A 17,921-nucleotide genomic window follows, 5' to 3' on the forward strand; every position below is an offset into this window, starting at 1 on the left:
GCTTAGAATTCAATAGATATCAACTAGCTTAGTATTCCATAGCCAAACACATTCAATGTCTATTAGGATGAAAACAGATTTAATTACCATTCAGTCTTATAACGATTATTTTTGCATGATCCAATTCAGGTCCAACAATATTTATAATGTATAATTATGATGTAGCAGTTATGTAACAATGGTTATGTACAAGTCTGCAGACTTTTTTCGTTGTATTCGAGACATGCAAGTATATTTATAAAAAAATATATAAAAAATAAAATAAAATGTCTCCGAGCTGGTTTACCATCGAGTGTAAGCCCGGCGCGCAGGTTGTGTTGGATGATCTGAACCAGGTCACCGCGGCTGTTGCTCTGCGGACACCAGATCTCTGTGAACCGGTTCCTGAGGGCAGGAGAGAGCTGTCGGAAAACAGACAAGCAAAAAGAGAAAGAAAGGTCAGACTTCATGCAGTTCTGGTTGGTTACTCTTGAAGCACGCACATTTAAAAAAGCATGTTAAAGCAACAAGGACAAACATTCCACCAAGAGCAGTTCTGCTGCTACTGTGTTTTTTTTTCATCTACCTCCTTCTTGCCAAAGTCTCCTCCGGGATTCATGGTGGCAACCAGACGGAAACCTGTGGCCGCTACGATCAGCTCCACGTCGTCGTTTTCCCCGCTGCCCTTCTCTGCCAGCACCAGGGACTTCTCCGTCTCGAGAACGCTGACGGGGAAAACACAAAACACCGTGATGCTATCCACCTGCCGGGCTGCCAGATGCTTTTATTAGACTATTATTTCCCTCATGAGGACGGATCCACCATCACGTGTGAACTGGATGGCTGAGATATCTGTCATTCAACAAGAACTACATACTATAATCCAGTTTCTCAATGTCTCCTACTAAAGCTACCTCCGTATAGCACATTTATTTTCTATTGTGAAAGTTCATCAGAGCAGATCCCATGACTGGATAACTCTTGAGAATAGCATAGAAATGATCATTAATTACTTGAAAGTCTTGACCTGGATGAATTTAAACCTCTGTGTGGCTGTTACTGGTGCCGTTTGCTGCTTTTGAGTGAATGGCTGGGCGTGCGTGTGTGTGTGTGTGTGTGTATCTACCTGTTGAGTCTCTCAAGCACCGAGTCGTCTGCCAGGGAGATCTCATCCATGAGAAATACTCCTCCCTCCTTCATGGCCTGCACTAACGGGCCGTCATTCCACTGAAACAACCTGCAGTCCTCCCCATCCGTCTGCACACACACAAAGATATGTTATAGATTTACTTTCCATTCATGATTGAGACATACTTGCAACATGTAATTAAACTGTAACATAAATTAAGATATTTTATTGCTAAATTTTCTACGATTTCAAAGATATTATGTTTCAATTGGCATGAAAACAAGTTTCAGCAATAATAAGATGTCCAACGTCGTCTGTAGATTTTGTTATTTTCGCCGACTCGTCAGTACCTGGTGCGTGTGCCGGACGGGCCGCAGGCCTCCCAGGAAGTCAGACGTCTCCATGTGCAGGTGACAGTTGACTGCGAAAAACTTCTGTCCAGCCAAGGCAGCAAACAGCTGACATATTGTTGTCTTTCCACATCTGGGGAAGGAAAAGGAAACAATTTAAATGTGAGCACGATTAAAATAGTTGCACATGCAGCAAGTTAACAGGCGGCGCTAGAGGAGAGGTCAGTCGACGACCAGATTTCTGAGAACTCAACGTATTGGATCCAGGAATATATAAATGTATATTTGATCTTGTTCCGTCCAGTTGGATCTTATTTTTTCCCCCAGTCTGGACCAACAGTTACTGCCATCGCTGGAGCCGTGGCTGAACATCACAGCGTCCATTTGACTCCGATCGTCTCAAAAGACAGATTTAAATCTTACCCAGTGTCCCCGACAAGCACGACAGACTCGCCGAATCGAAGCGCCCGTCCGACCAGCACAGCCAGCCTTCTCATGCTGTACGTCCACACCACATGGCGGAACTCCTCTGGGACTCCGGCGATGCTGTCGATGAAGGGGCCTGCCAATCAGGACGAAGAGCCAACGTGAGACGAGCCAGGTGGCGTCATTGTTTCATCAGACTTTTTAAAGTCTAGTTTACTACAAGTCTACAGCGTCACTTTCTCTTTACCCTTTACAGTTTAAAAAGATTTTTGCCACACATTTTGCCATCACACCTTACACATAGAAAATAATCCCAGTCACTAAAGAGGGGTATTGGACCAGTACACGATAGAAGCCGATACACAGAGCCCAGGTATTATTCCAGGTCGGATCTGTGCATCCCTAGAGAAGTGTCTTTATGTTGCACTCACTGAACTGGCTGGCGACCTGCTTCTGGGAGAACAGGTTTTCAGGCTTTACTGTCCTCTTGAAGTGCTTCTCCAGGATGGACAGGATGGTTGCCTCTTCCTCTGGCTTCCTCACGCGCCCTGCCAGCAGCATGTACCCTGATGAAGACGAAGACAAACACGATATTGAAGGTTTCCGATGGAACGCCGGTGTCGGGTTCGCGGCTTCTCGGACACGTCTGTCGGAGTCTCACCGTCATCGGCCAAATGCTGCAGCCAGTCCTGACTGGTGTCCGTCTGCTCCTCGAATCTGTAGCGGTCGGCCCAGCGGAACAGATCCCTGAGGGTGATGAAGCCATGTTTCCCCGCAAACACAGAAGATACCCTGCGTAAGGCCTGATTGGGGGGTGGGGAAAGTTAAAACAATCCAAAACAGGTACATAATCCAAAGATACACGCAGGGTACAGTCAGTGCTACAACAACACACAAGAGTGTATTAAATGATTCATATTAAATCTCACGTCGGGGGAGGGGAGATGAGAACAGGAGGGGGGGGGGGGAATGTATCGCTGAAATGTTCCACTTGTGAACAAATATAATTCATGAAACATTATTTTAAAGTTATTTTTCTGAATCTGCTCTTTTGATTTACAGGATATGGTTTCGTGGGGCAATAAATGTCGAGAATAATTAAATGTTCAGACAAAGGCTATTATATGTTTAAATAATACAATAATAATGTAACTATAGAAAGTTTTCTCTTTTAAGCTCATTGGCTATTATCTCCAATAAAAATGGTCCAAAAATGTAAAATTGCATAGTTTTAAATGAAAAAACATTCAGCTACCTGGAGGTCTTGCATGACCTTGACCATCTTGGTGCAGTAGGACGGAGGCAGGCTGCATCGCTGGTGGAGGATGGTCTCCAGCTCTTCACTGGGCAGCTCATCAAAGTGCAGCTCCACGAAGCGGTTCCTGAAAGCCCTGGAGAGCACCTGGAGATCACACCGCAAAAACATGACTCAACGGAAGTGGATGAGTTTATTAGATACAATGTGATCCCAGACAACACTAGCATGTTGTAGTCTACCGGACATGTTTGTACCGTGAACTACAAACCATGTGATTTATATTTTATACTCACTACTCAGAGAAGTCATTTTTCCTTCCCTCAAAAAAAGGTCAACACAATGGCAAAAGTTTGAGAGTAACTATTTTAACATTTTAAATGTTGCCGTGACGCCAGACCAGCAGTGTATTGGGTGGTATGCTAATTTTATTAATAGGGTTTAACTCCTTGAAAAATGAATGTGCTCTGCCAATTTCATGTCAATTGGTCTGTAAGTTTTGTATGTTTCATTGTGCATAAAAACGTAAGATTCCTCAAGATAGAATGGATGAGTCACCAAGGCGTTAGAGTTCATCCACATCAAATTTCCTGGCAATCTTGCCAAGTCGTGAGCGAAGCTCTCTCGAAATGAACCTACGAGTTTGAGCAAAGGAAATCGGGCAGGTAACCTCGCTGCCACCTGACAAATCCCTCTCGGACTGAACGGATGGGGATACCTTTCTGCCGCCGTAGAGACCAGGGGGATTCTGGGTGGAAAACAGCAGGAATCTGGGGTGAGCCTTGATGACTTCCTGTGTCTCGGCCACAAAGAGCTCCCGGTTGTCGTCGAGCAGCCTGTTGAGAGCCTCCAGGACGTCGGTGGGGGCGAGGTTCAGCTCATCCAGGATGATCCAGTAGCCCTTCCTCATGGCGTCGATCAGAACACCTGCAGACAGACAAGCACTTAACGAAAGTCTGTGGGGGAAACGCCGTGGAGAACAATAGTCAAGAGTCTCAATGTTATGGTCAAAAACGTGATTACTGACCTTATAAATGGTCATTTCTGGTCCAGATATTCCCAGACAAAAATACTGAGGACATGACCTCCTGACCAGTGCAGCAGTGTGGCTTATTGACGTGTTGTTGTGTTTTTCACATACATGTGATACTACATGCTTTTGTATAAAGGGCTACATCAATTATATAGCAGATATCGGCATTAGTGCACATCTCGCAATATGTTCGCTTCTTAAATAAAAAAATATTCTTGTTGTTATTCTTTAGTGCTTTGGATTCAACCCGCTTTCACCTAGACATAGAAGTCTCGGATACTGTGGTCCTTATAAATGTGAACCAGCTCACTTCATATTCGTACCCTCTTTGAACACCAGCTTGCCCTTGTCGTCTGCCGAGTAGCAGCCGATGTACTCCTGGATGTCGGTGTGCTCGTGGTTGTTGATTCTCACGCACTGGTTCCCTGTGGATGCAGCCAGCCAGCGGATCAGGCTGGTCTTCCCCACTGATGTCTCCCCCTGGATCAGCACGGGGTGAGTCCTGTGAGGGCCACAGAAAGAGAGAGAGAGAGAGAGACAGAGAGAGACAGAGACTTGTCAATGGGCACAACTTAGAGTGATGTTGTGGGCCAAATATATACCTGAAGGGCTATTGAGGGGTGAGGAGGAACCGCCGAGTCACACAGCAGCCGTTGCTCGCAACAACAAAACCAGAATTTTACTGGGTTTATTTAATAAGGACAGTGTACATTAATAAAAACATTTCAGTAAATGGGCCAGAGTTAGCCAAGAGGCTATTTTTCATCTGTAGTCCCAGAACAACAGTCGCCTGTCATCTTCATACATGACAGACGACGGGGGTGTTTTCACATCCCATAGTTCAAGATATTTTGTTTGCGACACTGGAGTTACCTATAATGATTACATAATTCATGCCATAAAGCTGTGCTAACAATATTGTAATTAAAACACCTCATATTAATGGCAAAATCAGGTAATGCAGCTTTAACTAAAAGAAGTTTATTTTCTGTTTCGTCATCATGACTCCTGCGACCTGCAGTCAGGTTAATTGACCTCTAAATTGCCCATAGGTGTGAATGTGAGCGTGAATGGTTGTCTGTCTCTATGTGTGCCCTGGATGGACTGGCGGCCTGTCCAGGGTGTCCCCTGCCTTCGCCCCCTATGTCAGCTGGGATCGGCTCCAGCGCCCCGCGACCCTAATGAGGATAAGCGGTATGGATAATGGAATTGACTACTGCAACAAACCTTTGCATTAATAAATGGAATCCATGTAATCAAAACCTCGACTCGTTCTTCAAATGAAATGTACTTATTTTGTTTGACAAAATGAGAACTTAATTGCACTTTATGGCAATAATGTTGATTTACAATGTACTTTTTGAGTAAATTTGCTCTTGGGGTGTTTTGCATGATCTGGTCCCATTATTTCTATTAAAGGCCAAATCTAACGATGCACCATGATATTTTGCACAAAGCCAGCTGCATTAAAGTAACGGTTCTCCCAGACCTCAAACCTCACCCCACACCTCTGGGATGAACTGGATCCTTGTCAGACAACATTTTTGTCCTAATGCATCCTTTACCAAGAGCCAGATCTAGCTCCGACAACATGAATGTCTGGATATTTATAGATGAACCAATTGATTTCGGGGAAGTCATGGGGGGCCAGCTGGGCAACAGTTTTCCTACCCTGCAGACACCACTCTGGCGAGGTCGCGGAGGTTGAGTTTGACTGAGGCGGTGAGGATGTAACTCGGGTCCGTGGCCGGTTCCATCTTCCCCTGGGACACCCAGTAGCCCTCCACCTCCACGCAGGGCCGGTCTAAGGGCGCCGGGATGGGCTGCAGCAGACAAAGAAATGTTTTGTTGTTGATATTTTATATTCATGTTTTTCACGTTGTAAGCTCGGCCTATATTTATTTATTTATTTACTTGAAACTGCATTAAAAGTTCTTAATCAAAAAGAAAAGACTTATTTGTCAAGTATTGAATAATACAAAAATATGTTTTCACTTCCTAGACTATATATTTATTGAACTACCAGAAATTGTGCTATATATATATATATATAGCACGATTTATATACAATCATCATTATTGAGATATGAAATAAACAAAATATCGAGATACAACATTTTTGCCCACCTTCCGGTGTCCAAAAATATCTAACCATAAACTTTACTTTCTGAAATAGAGAAGGTTGATGTTTTCAAAGTTCAAATACAGTACTTAGCATAAAAAAATTCATAATAATAAAGTAGCTCTCAAAACTTACATGTCTGAGACACTTGGTTTTCCCCATCAGGATGTGCTGACACACCAGCTGCTGGACCACCGGGTGGGAACTTCTGTCCAGCTGAGTCAGGAAGCTCAGGCAGAAACCCTGCCAACCGGAACCAGGGACCCCGTTTACTCAGAATACTTACAAGTGATGGGGATGGAAACAACAAGCTCCAAAACACTAAAATGATCTCATCTTTCTTTTGCAAAAAACATAAATTATGACATGAGAAAAAGGTTTTCCTAGCCCCCTACCTCGTAGAGCGAGCGCTGCACACTGTGGCAGGGGTTTGTTGCCACAAACTTCAGTGCCCTGCACAGAGTACGCAAACTGTAGTGAGGTCTGTGGCCCGTTCCGTCCACCAGATGAGAGTTGGCCTCCTTTCGTACCGTCAGGTAAAAGCTGCACATGAAACACAATCGAGAAGTAAATCAGCTTGAGCTTAGAGGGGGATTTCGAAGAAGAAAAAAAGCTACAAAATAGGCTTGAAGAGTAAGAAGGACTGGCGTGTGCTTTTTTGTAACTAAATATCCCAAAAAGCCTGCACTGTTGGCCCTGGAGTTACCTTAAAAAGAAGCTTAATGGCAGATAATGCATTTCCATCGTTATTACAAAGAGCCTTGTGCCACTTTGGACTTGATTTTTGCTTCAACTCAATGAAAATTCATACAAGCTGTACAAATTGGGTGGGTTTTTAAGAATGTCTGTCTGTTAAATAAAATGTTCTCCTTCAAACAGCGGTCACTTTGATTTGACGTAAAGACCAACCTTATGATGCCAGCGATGACACTCCGGTGGGGATTCAAGCACTTGAGGTAGTCGGAAACCAGAATCCGCAGGTCTCCCTCGTCCTCCAGCTCCTCCACATACAGCTCAGTAAACCTGGGAGACACAAACACACACACACATACACACAGGAAATGAGCTTCCTTAATAGGGTTGCTGGGCTCAGCCTTAAAGATAGGAAGCTGAGGAAGTTCGGGCATCTGATCAGGAGGCCTTGTGGTCCCTTTTAGAAGTTTTTTCCGGTCCCGTCCAACTGTTAAAGTTCCCGGGGTAGCTCCAGAACATACTGGAGAGAATATATTTATCTGGTTTGGTGACCCCAGGGATGAGCTGGAAGAAGTTTCTGGGGGGAGGGACAGTTGAATAACCCTCCGCGGTAAAGATAAGGAATGGAGTTGTTGATACGCTCCGTTATTTGAACAAACTAAAATGAAATAAGACGTCAGTCTCGGGGGACGTTGAGACGTTCAGTTTGCCGTCAGCTCTGCACTCTCACCTGTTCCTGAGGCCCAGAGGCAGGTTTCTCTTCCCCACATCAGTAGCTGGGTTCATGCAGGCAAAGAGCCGGAAGTCTGGGTGGCGGACCAGAGGCTCTGTGATATAAAAAAAGAAATGTTTTAAACATAACAATATTAGCAACAATCCCAGGAATATGAGAAAAATACAATGCAGAACGACTAAATATATTTGATTCAATGGCAAAAATCTGGGCCCATCAGTGGAATCTTTTGAGTGTCACATGTGTGAACGTCACATCAAGTCAGTAAAAAGTCAGCGACGTGAGAAGTTTAGCAGATCTAGTTAATAATAGAGTGCTTCGGTGCTGGTAGAAATGCTGCGTTGCACTAAAAGGCTGGAATAGGTTTTCATGCACTGATCAATTTTTAGATTTATGGCTAATTTGCTTTCAAAACATGCCTTTCAGACTGGAGAAGAGAAAACATCCAAAATACAGAGTTGTGGACTTCACTACCATCTATTTGCATTAGTATATTTATAGTACAGGGTATTTGGATGTGGGTATAGCGGACGCATTTGAAACTGGATTCCGACATGACAGCGGTCCTCACCAGTGTCCCCGCGGTCCAGCAGCACCAGAGACCCGGCGCTGCCCTCCAGCAGTCCACTCAAACACTCCAGGGTCTCGGCCGCCGCCAGGTTGATCTCGTCCAGCAGGATCCAGTTGCCCTTCTTTACCGCCAGAGCTAATGTTCCCTACAGAGGAGCACCAAGCTGTTACAGCTGCTCACCGAGGCTCTCCATCCCTGTGCAACACTGTATTGGGGGCTTTCTGCATATATTTGACAGTACAAATAGAGGGGTATGGTTATGTAGCGTGCATCTTAATCATTAGGCTGGTATCCAGTTTGGAGAAATACACCGGAGCACCAGCATGGAAGTAAAGCGATGTACTGCTGTGGACGGGGGAACAGCAGCCAAACATGTCTTAGTCTCAGGAAGAGACTAAGACATGGGTTTATCCCTTAAAAAGATACAAACTATTTATTTAACAACTCTCTTGTAACACCCAAAATGCCCCTTTAAGGTCTTTACCTCCACAAAGGCGAAGACCATGGCCGCCTCACAGGCGCGGATCTGCTGCTGGGTCTGGTTCAGCTTGGCGGCTAACGCCTCCCACGGCTCCCGCAGCAAGGCAGCTGCACAAACGCACACGAGGAACATTAGTCCCACAGAAGCCCATGTACATTATTATTATCATTTGTTTCTATTCTTTCCACTGCACTACCATTTGATTTATCCTGCAGCTCCTTGGTGAGCGCCGAATTGCAGACGTGATCCATGAGTTTGAGCAGGTCCTGCCAGCGCTTGCCCCTGAAGCAGGTCTGCACGTGACCCAGGAAGGTCAGGTTCTGCTTCCTCGAGTACGTCTGGGAGAACAGGTCCTCGAAGGCCTCCCGCAGAGGGAGCAAAATCTGCTTGTGGTCCACTGGCTTGTAGCTGCATTGGGACGGAAAAAATGACATAGTGATGCAAGTCGTAATCTCCGAGCGAGTTTGTTTGGAGTTGGGAGACAAATTTATTTCGACATTGACCAACTACAGCGCACATTAATCAGCATTTCAGTTTCCACCTTAGTGGAAATATGCAATGAGGGTTCATTTTCATCTGTAGTCCCTGTAGTGTTACAAATGACTGTCTTAATATTATCAATACAATTACCTTTATGAACCATTTTATGGAGATGGACGTTTTGTTAGATGTTGCCTTTTTGTAGCCTGTAATAATCTATCAAAAGGACCCATGTTTTGGGGGATTCCACCAAGACATGAAATCTCTATGTGATGGAAAAATGCAATGTTCGCGATATTAAGGACACATTTGTGTGCCACTCACCCTCCGAGCAGGTCGGCAGTGTCGCTCTGCTGGTTCATGTTCACAACCCGCAACCTGTGTCCTGCATTGGAGAAACACAATGGGGGGTATTTGAATCGGGGATGGTGTCGAAGAACCATGGGAAGTCGTTTACGGGCTGCTGCATTAATCAAAAGCTCTTATGTAACCCCGAGGGCATAGAGACCTGTGATTCTGGCCAGGTGTTGCACGGTTGAAGTCTTGCCGGTTCCCGTCTCTCCCACCAAGAGGACCGGCTCCCCTTTGGCGACGCACACGGCCAGTTGTTCCAGCAGCACGGCAGAGGGACGCGTGGCGGCAAACGTCTGGTTGTCCCTGTTCGTGGCCATGAAGAACACATTTAATGATTACACAGGCCCCCCTCAGTCATAACATGTAGACTACCGGAACAGGCTTGAAGATTAAAATAGATGAATATCTAGAAGCTAGGGCTTCCATAATAATAATAATACAAACAAATTGAAAACATGTTTTGATTGGTTTGATCCTGTTATCTCGCGATCACATGTTGACTATTTACTATTAAATGATTAATTAAAATCATTGGCATAACCATACACCAGACTATGCAGAGATTTACACTGCAAATACTTGAAAAAAAAAAAGTAGAATAGTGAAGAGATGGAGAATTTTGATAGTTCCTGTGGAGGTCATCGGATATTGGTATATATTTAAACACAGGGTAGCACAAGCAGAGCAATATCTGCCAAAACAGCGAACATTTGCCACCACACAAAAGTATGTGTAAATTTTTTTTTTTTGCGTGACATCCTGGTTCCAATTTTAGAAAAAAAACCTTCCGTTCTGAAAGGCATTCATCAGAAAGGAAACTAAGACACCAAAGTGAAGCCTGATGGATCCACAGTGGACATTGATCCGTCCACAGGGCCACTTTAAGCTGTTCACTCCACAGAGCTGGTCTTTATGGAAGAGTTGCTACAAATAAAAGAAGAAAAAAATAGCTCTGGGGAGTGTACAGCTTTTACGAGTACCTTTAACTGTGACAGGAAACAAACTGGCACACATTTGCGATGTTTGCGTTTTTACGAGTGTGAAACGGTCCATAAAGTCACACTCGATGTTTGTTTTCAGTCTGAGCCCATTCATATCGACTTTCAGGAATAATCAATGCGAATATTTGGGCACGTCCTGATGCAATTAGGTCGATGGGTTTACCACAATCAATTCAATGTTGATTCAATTTGCCAGCAGGGGGTCTGCTTGGCTTATCAGTAGGGGGAAGGCTGGCACAGTCACCAGCCAATGCACAGTAAACAAGAGGTCAAAGGTGGGCGGGATGTCCCACTTACACACTCAGCTGCACCGCTTCGGTCTGCTTTCGACAAAGCGTCACTCGGCCCACCGAGACCTCCAGCTCGGACACGGAGATGCCGGGCTGATACATGTGGCAGAAGTGTTGGGCCTGGAATTACAAAGGAGATTGTAAAAGCAAATAAAAAATGCCACGGTGCTGGATTTTGATTTCTTCCCCAAGTATGAGAAATTCCTCTCCCTCCAAAAACAGAGGGCGGTCACCTTCTCTTTGGAGATGTTGAGCTTGCTTCCGATGATCTCGGCCATTTGCAGTCGACTTTCAGGACGAGACAGCATGGCTGTGAAGCAGTCGAGAGCCTGGCAAACAGAGGCGCCCACCAACATCCATCCGTCAGCACAATACATCCCACAAAACACCACCAATGGCGGCACCATGCTCAATACAGCAAAAGGCTGTTTTGTGTGAAAAGTTTGTCATCTCTTTTACGTGCCGACTTTGTCAAGAGGCCGAAACCACCCACCTCTTGGAAGACGTGTTGTGCCGTGGCCGATGAGGTGCCGTCAAAGTTCTCGCTGATCCGCTCACACCATTTCAGTAGGTCCCTGTGGGATCACGGCAAAGGCGGATCAGGAAAACAATTATTAGTTCTTTTTTAAAAGGGCGCCACATTTCAACATTCACGCTGTGAAAAAAAACAAGACCCAGAGTCACTGTAGCGGCCGGCAACCGGAGGCCTTCTTCAATAACACGGACCCAACGAGCAACGCATACGAGCACCGCGGGCCCGAGCTGTGCAGTTAATTACATCGATCCATGAAAAGTATACATGTGCTATTGAAGTGCAGTGCATGGAAAACCAACAGACGCATCGATTAAACGGTCCAACCTTCGCTTGCATTGTCATTTTTTTAAATGCAAATGCGAAGATGGGGGCGAAGTGGATGAAAGATTTGGCTGTCGCTATTGATGGCAGCATGGCTACTTCAAAAAGGGGCGGGGTTTTGTGCAGGATGTCCCAGGAGATGTACATAAATGAGAAGGCCTCGGTTTCACAATCTGGGATTCCGGCACATTTGTACAGAGGGCGGCCCAATCGATAAACCAGCGGAAAAGCTCATTAAAGACTGCCGCTGCAGACTGGCTGGATGTTTTGATGATGCAAGGCCTTTGGTGATTCCTTCTGTACACATGAAATCTATTGCATCTGTCCGTCCTGGAGAGGGATCCTCCTCTGTTGCTCTCCTGAAGGTTTCTTCCCTTTTTTTCCCTGTGAAAGGGTTTTTACTATTCTTGGGAGTGTTTCCTGATCCGATGAGGTCCTGGGACAGGGATGTCGTATGTGTACAGATTGTAAAGCCCTCTGAGGAAAATTTGTAATTTGTGATATTTATTACCAGTCAGATGTGTGAGCATGAACTGTGACTCCCTCCTCAGTGATTGTGTAAATAATTGTTGTTTTTATGTCTGTTTTCTTAATTTTTATTTTATGTTTTAATGATTTTATGAAGAGGCCAGTATTTTATCATAACCTGTATGTTTACTGCTTTTCTATTATGTTACCGTGTTAACCTCTTACTCCTTTAGTGAAGGCTGTAACATCTGGCCACAGGGACCAAAGCTGAAATTTAGCCTTGGCTAACGTTAACACATTTACCCATGGGTTGATTAATGTGTACGGTCCCTGTTCAAATAAATAAATAAATGAAATGAAATGAAATTGGGCTATATAAAATAAATTGAATTGAATTTGGTGGCTGTCGGGATGAAAGGGCTGATGCAGAGAGGCCAGACACTGCAACGTGGGGCTGTGCACGGCACGTGGCCATACGTGGCCCGTGCATCCGTCTGTATGAATAACTCAAGTCAGACGATGATGTCATTAGCGGGGGTTACTGTCAAAATTATAGGAAGGCCGGAATGAAAAAAGAAACACGGCTGAATTTTTGGGAAATGAAGGACCGGGTGTACGAAGGACTTCAAGTCGGGATCTCTTTTGTTCCATTTCTGCTGCACAGATATTTGAAAAGACCGCCAGCTTTTGGACACTAAATGGCTGGAGTAAATTTTTAAAATGAAGGGAATGGTCCTACATAGCCAACTATCGAGATTGATCCATGAAAAAATAAATAAATAAAGACAAATTGCGAAGCAAAAGCAATACGCACTTTACATAAATAATAATGTTGCAGATTTATTTAGACTGTTGATGGATCCGTCGCTCGCTATCGATTGATTAGTGCGAGATAACAAAGCGAAATTTCCGATGATTAGGTTTGTGTTTATTATTACAAAGATGTTTGGGTTGGAGGCTCAGAATAATGACGAGAGATTTCAGTTCACGGTCTGCACCTTCATCTATTGGCCACCGGGGCACCCCTAATTACTTTTAATGCGTTAATAAAGGTTCAAATTGTGTCAGTTGGTTTTTCAATACATATATATGATTCGGAAAATACGAGTGTTGTGTGTTTAGTGGGACTCTTTTTCCTAAAATTATATATTTCTGTCAAAACTGCCGACAAAGGAAAGCAAAAGGGAGCGCAGGGGAAGGGGTGAGCTGGGCCTCACCTCAGGGACAGGGCTCTCCCCTCCAGCGATGTGCCTCTGTCCTCAGACTTGAGCTGCTGGCTGTCGTCAGGGAGGATGCTGCTGTCCGGGTCAGAGTGTCTCTCCCCGGTCAGCTGGCAGTAGATGTCCAGGAGGCGTTCCGACACCACCGTCAGCCTCGGATACCGGCTGATGAGCACCTACACGCAGAGAGAGGGGGGGGGGGTCTAAGGCCATGTCCTCGCTCCACAATACGTAATCAAAACGTAGATCATAAAACACCTTGATATCAATTCATCGAATTGTTATTCTCCCCAAATCTCCCTTTTGGGACGGATACAGTTCATCTATCCAAAACTCACCTTCTTCAGCTCTTCTCGCGTCATGTTGCCCATTTGCAGCTTGGTCCAGTACTTGTCCAGCAGCGCCGCGTGTGAATTATGCGGTTTGTGCCAACTGCCGCCACTGAGGTACATCCTGCAAACGGACGAGCACACCCCATGTCATGTCAGGACTGGACTGGCCACTGGATCGGCATACAGAGGCGTCAAAGGTTGGAAGCGTCTCAAGTTCTTTTCCCGTTGATCGCGCAGCTTCTTCCGTCACCGTTTGCACACGCAGCTGAGCGCCTCACGCAAGATCCTTTTCATACTCTTCGTATAAGTGTCGCAAGTTGGATTCAGTGAAACTTTTCTAACTGCAGAATGTGTCTGTAACTGGCTGGCTTCAGCTTAGCGATCGCTAATGAAAAGTGATTTTAGACGTCATGCATTGTTCGAAGCCGACAAGATCAGAGAGGCCGACTGCAGGATACCCTCGAGGAGGTTTTTGTTTCCACGGGAACATGTTCAGGCGGTGAGATGCATCGAAAAAAGTGAACGATGATCAGGTTATCGCCAAAGATCATATCACTAGAAGTTGCTATTCCACAAGTACGTTTGAAGTGTAATGACGTTCTTACCTTCTTGTTGCAAAGAACTGAAATCCAGGAGCAACATCGATGCAATCCTCCCGTCCCGGAATCATCAGTTTTTTATTCTCCATCAAAGGCAGGAGCACCGATATCTTACCAAAAAAAAAAGTAGACGGTTGTTGCAATGAACAAAAGGGGTTTTACATTAAGTTAAGTCGTTATATTTAGAATCTACATTGTCAACAAGCCTGAACTCACCACGTCCAGAGGTGCGTGGTCGATGTCTTCCAAGAGGATCCACTGGCCTTTGGACACGGCCTGCGTCAGCGTTCCCGGCTGCCAAACAAACTTCCCGGGTATGTCAGTACAGCGGTACATCCCGAGCAGCATCTGTGAACCAAACAAAACAGTCACACTTCAGCCCGCCATCGAACGTTTAAAGGGCACTCCGGGGATTTTGTATTCGAGTGTCAGTAAAGTTAAAAAGACAGACATGGGAAATTTCTTTTAAAGAAAGAAAAAGAATGGTTAAACTGAAAGCAGCCGAGGCCGAGAGACCCCAATGTTTAGTCCCTTGACTAGGCCGGGTTTCCAAACCCACTGGATCCTACCACTCATAATGCAACTCCCAACTGTTTAAAACAAATATGATACCAGTATCAATAGCAGTATCCTTAATGTGATACCGATGCCAACAAAGTACTTAATTGGATACCAATCGGGTGAATTGAAGCTGTGTGTGTGTGTGTGTGTCACACTGGGTCGCTAATCGCTGCCGCACTGCGCAGTGCACACATTTTGGTTCACGCCGTGTTCAGAGGTTTTGGCTGCTGCGGCAGTGAGACAATCACATGGCGCGAAGCCGCCTGCCAGGATTGGCTGCAAGCAAAACCATATATATTTTCTTTTTTTTCTAGATCAGGGTCCAAAAAGAATATTGCAGGTATTCTATTACAATTGTTCAATCTCAGTAAACTGAATTATAAGTGGAAACTTGGTGGAGTTTGCCCTCAGGGTTAGACTGATTACATCCACTCTCACCTTGCTGTCAGTTTGATCTCCAAGCTGGACCTTCAGGATCTCTGTGGCTTTCGTATGTCCTGTGACAGCAGCCATGAACTCAACCAGTGCTGTTTTGCCGCATCCGATGGGACCCTCGAGCAGCACGGGCTTCTGGGAAGCCACGGCCAAGGCCAGCCTTCTCAGATTACAGCAGGTGGAGTCTACGAGCACCAGATCTTTTGGGTTCCTCTGCAAAACAAAACCAACATTTGGATCAGAAAAGATCAACAGTGGACTATTTCATGCAACAAATCAAAGGGTTCATACCTGTTCAGTCTTTCTCGGAACTATACGGGGGAGCACAACACCACAGACTGCCACGACATTCTGGGAGAGGTCTTCTGATACCACCTGGCCCCTGGTAAACTTATTAGCCTTCTCCTGGCGCCACATCACCGAGCCCTGATTGGCTAACACCAGGGCTTTTTCTACCTCTAGCTGCTGAGTTTCTTCCAAAGCTCTAATGAAAGATGCAAAAAAACAAATAATAGTTATGATTCTGGCATGGTACATGTTATTTTATTAAAGTAAAATGTTGTGCTCAGCACTTGTAATTGTGTATTCCTCAATTTTTATTTTACTCAAGTAAGGAATCAGATCACTTCTTCCACCGCCGATTGAAACAAGAAATGGCCCATAATAATCTGCCCTACATATGAGAAGAGATATAAAAACAAGGAGAACCAAAAAGGAACATACTTAATTTTCATGTGAAGGATCTCATCGCTCGACAGCACCTTTTTCAGAAAGATGGTTTTCTGATTATCAGTCATGTGAGAGACCATCGCTAAACAATGAGCGGTGTACCTGTTGGAGACAAAGAAAAACACTGTATGTTTAATTTGTTAGGCAAAATAATGCAAACAATACATGCTTTTTCCTTGCATTCTTTCTAATGGCCATAAGGGGGCGACTCCTCTGGTTGCTAAAAGAAGTCTGATTGTACCGAAGTTTAAACTACTCTACTTTTTACTTGATTTATTCCCTCGGTAAACACTGTAAACATGAGTTTACGATCTCAATCTCTATGTCAAGTCTTCTTCAATACAGCATGATGTTCATTTCGTAAATGATGGTCCATTTAGAGTCAAATACACCATAAAGCAGGGTATGCTTCAAGATGGGTCGACCTTCAAGTCAAAAAAAAACCCAAAAGATGACAGACAAAGTAAAACCAGACCAATTTTTAAAGGTTGATCTGATTCAAAATGTATCTAGTTTTTATGACCCACATTTTTTTTTCCATTGCTGTTGTGTGTATTTTAACCAATGAAAGCATCCGGTCTGAAAGGATTTGTTACACCGCACGGACGGCCCATGAAAACTCTTCTGGTGTTAAGAGGAAGAGAGTAACATACCCTCGGACCATGACATCGCTGGTGAGCAGCTGGGAGACGCAGGGACTCCAGTCCCAGAGCATTCGAAACTTGGCACAGTCACTCTGGAGGAAACGCAGGGTGGCACCCATGAGGTCCCGCAGCTTCATCCTCCTGGGGCCGTACTGGACGGCCGATGACTCCTCGCTGGTGAAGAAGAGCCGCTGGAACACCGGCGGGGCGTCGTTGAAGTACCTCGCAGCGAACCTGGCGGAGAGAGGTGGGAGAATCGGTCAGAGGGGACATGGTTCGCGGAAACGATCGGAACGATCAGACGGGTTTCTGAGAGGGTCTGGCTTGCACTCACGCCTGCGCATCGGGACTGACGCCAAGGAGCTTGCTGAGGGCCACACACAGGCGCTCGTGGAGGTCATGGTTGATCCTGCCACCGGCTTTGACCCTGTTTGCGTTGCGCTCCAGCAGATCCAAAACCAGCGGGCGCAGGTGTCGAGCGATCAGCAGCGTGTGATCCTTTTCCAACAGCAGCTTGGCCACGCACTCTAGAATACACTGCCTGTCCTGCTGGCTCCATATCTGAGGAGAGAGTGTGCAGGACGGGGTCCCAATTGTCACATTGATTGGCTGATATAAAATTGGCACTTATTTATATGTTTTTATATTAACATCCGGGGGATTAACAAGGCAGCAGAATAGTTTTAATGAGTCAAAACACTCTGAAAGTGTGTCTTTTCTGGGGAGCCTGCTGACGTGAGATGGGAAGGCGACAGCACGCAGGACACGTTTCAAGTCCGCGTGAAAAGAAAACACTCTCTACATTTATTTTTTAATTCCGTACCACCCCGAAATAAAATTGTCTTACCTGCTTGGACAGATATTGGGTCAGTTCGTTGTGACTTTTGGCAACATGTCTGCATATGGTGCCCAGTGATGACAGGCTTAATTCTAAATTCTCCATCGTATCATTTGTCGCCTTCTGGCGACGCGGACTTCAGCGTAAAAACGAGCTCGCGCTTTCCACGAACAGTGTGTCCCGAGTGGCTGATATTAAAACAAACTACGAGCTACATTACGCGTTTGTCTGCGTGGGGTTGTATCACAACACACATGCATGTTCCCGTGTCTTGCGTTAAAATCCTGTCCACATGTGAGTGAAGCGTAAGTCTTTCCGGGTCAGGCCGGGGTTGGATTTCCA

At 45.2% G+C, this 17,921-nt stretch overlaps 1 protein-coding gene across 1 annotated transcript in view; it reads right to left on the reverse strand.

The window, feature by feature from the left end:
• mdn1 (midasin AAA ATPase 1) overlaps positions 1-17,872 on the reverse strand; it is a 53,146-nt gene extending 35,274 nt beyond the window's left edge. The window contains exons 1-33 of the mRNA XM_056427719.1: positions 17,589-17,872; positions 17,076-17,302; positions 16,751-16,975; positions 16,092-16,199; positions 15,660-15,852; positions 15,372-15,581; positions 14,589-14,720; positions 14,379-14,482; positions 13,780-13,894; positions 13,439-13,617; positions 11,391-11,472; positions 11,131-11,226; positions 10,905-11,017; positions 9,761-9,909; positions 9,577-9,637; positions 8,969-9,180; positions 8,776-8,879; positions 8,292-8,436; positions 7,718-7,814; positions 7,204-7,317; positions 6,690-6,837; positions 6,430-6,537; positions 5,844-5,995; positions 4,496-4,674; positions 3,858-4,066; positions 3,140-3,286; positions 2,546-2,687; positions 2,316-2,450; positions 1,882-2,020; positions 1,459-1,591; positions 1,106-1,236; positions 566-704; positions 287-401 (exon numbers count right to left, since the gene is read on the reverse strand). Of these exons, the coding sequence (XP_056283694.1) occupies positions 287-401; positions 566-704; positions 1,106-1,236; positions 1,459-1,591; positions 1,882-2,020; positions 2,316-2,450; positions 2,546-2,687; positions 3,140-3,286; positions 3,858-4,066; positions 4,496-4,674; positions 5,844-5,995; positions 6,430-6,537; positions 6,690-6,837; positions 7,204-7,317; positions 7,718-7,814; positions 8,292-8,436; positions 8,776-8,879; positions 8,969-9,180; positions 9,577-9,637; positions 9,761-9,909; positions 10,905-11,017; positions 11,131-11,226; positions 11,391-11,472; positions 13,439-13,617; positions 13,780-13,894; positions 14,379-14,482; positions 14,589-14,720; positions 15,372-15,581; positions 15,660-15,852; positions 16,092-16,199; positions 16,751-16,975; positions 17,076-17,302; positions 17,589-17,684 (4,639 nt within the window). The 5' untranslated portion in view covers positions 17,685-17,872. The remainder of the gene's footprint in view (positions 1-286; positions 402-565; positions 705-1,105; positions 1,237-1,458; positions 1,592-1,881; positions 2,021-2,315; positions 2,451-2,545; positions 2,688-3,139; positions 3,287-3,857; positions 4,067-4,495; positions 4,675-5,843; positions 5,996-6,429; positions 6,538-6,689; positions 6,838-7,203; positions 7,318-7,717; positions 7,815-8,291; positions 8,437-8,775; positions 8,880-8,968; positions 9,181-9,576; positions 9,638-9,760; positions 9,910-10,904; positions 11,018-11,130; positions 11,227-11,390; positions 11,473-13,438; positions 13,618-13,779; positions 13,895-14,378; positions 14,483-14,588; positions 14,721-15,371; positions 15,582-15,659; positions 15,853-16,091; positions 16,200-16,750; positions 16,976-17,075; positions 17,303-17,588) is intronic.
• Positions 17,873-17,921: the final 49 nt, after the last annotated feature.

The sequence above is a fragment of the Pseudoliparis swirei genome, chromosome 12, assembly GCF_029220125.1.
Source record: "Pseudoliparis swirei isolate HS2019 ecotype Mariana Trench chromosome 12, NWPU_hadal_v1, whole genome shotgun sequence".
NCBI classification, from domain to species: domain Eukaryota; kingdom Metazoa; phylum Chordata; class Actinopteri; order Perciformes; family Liparidae; genus Pseudoliparis; species Pseudoliparis swirei.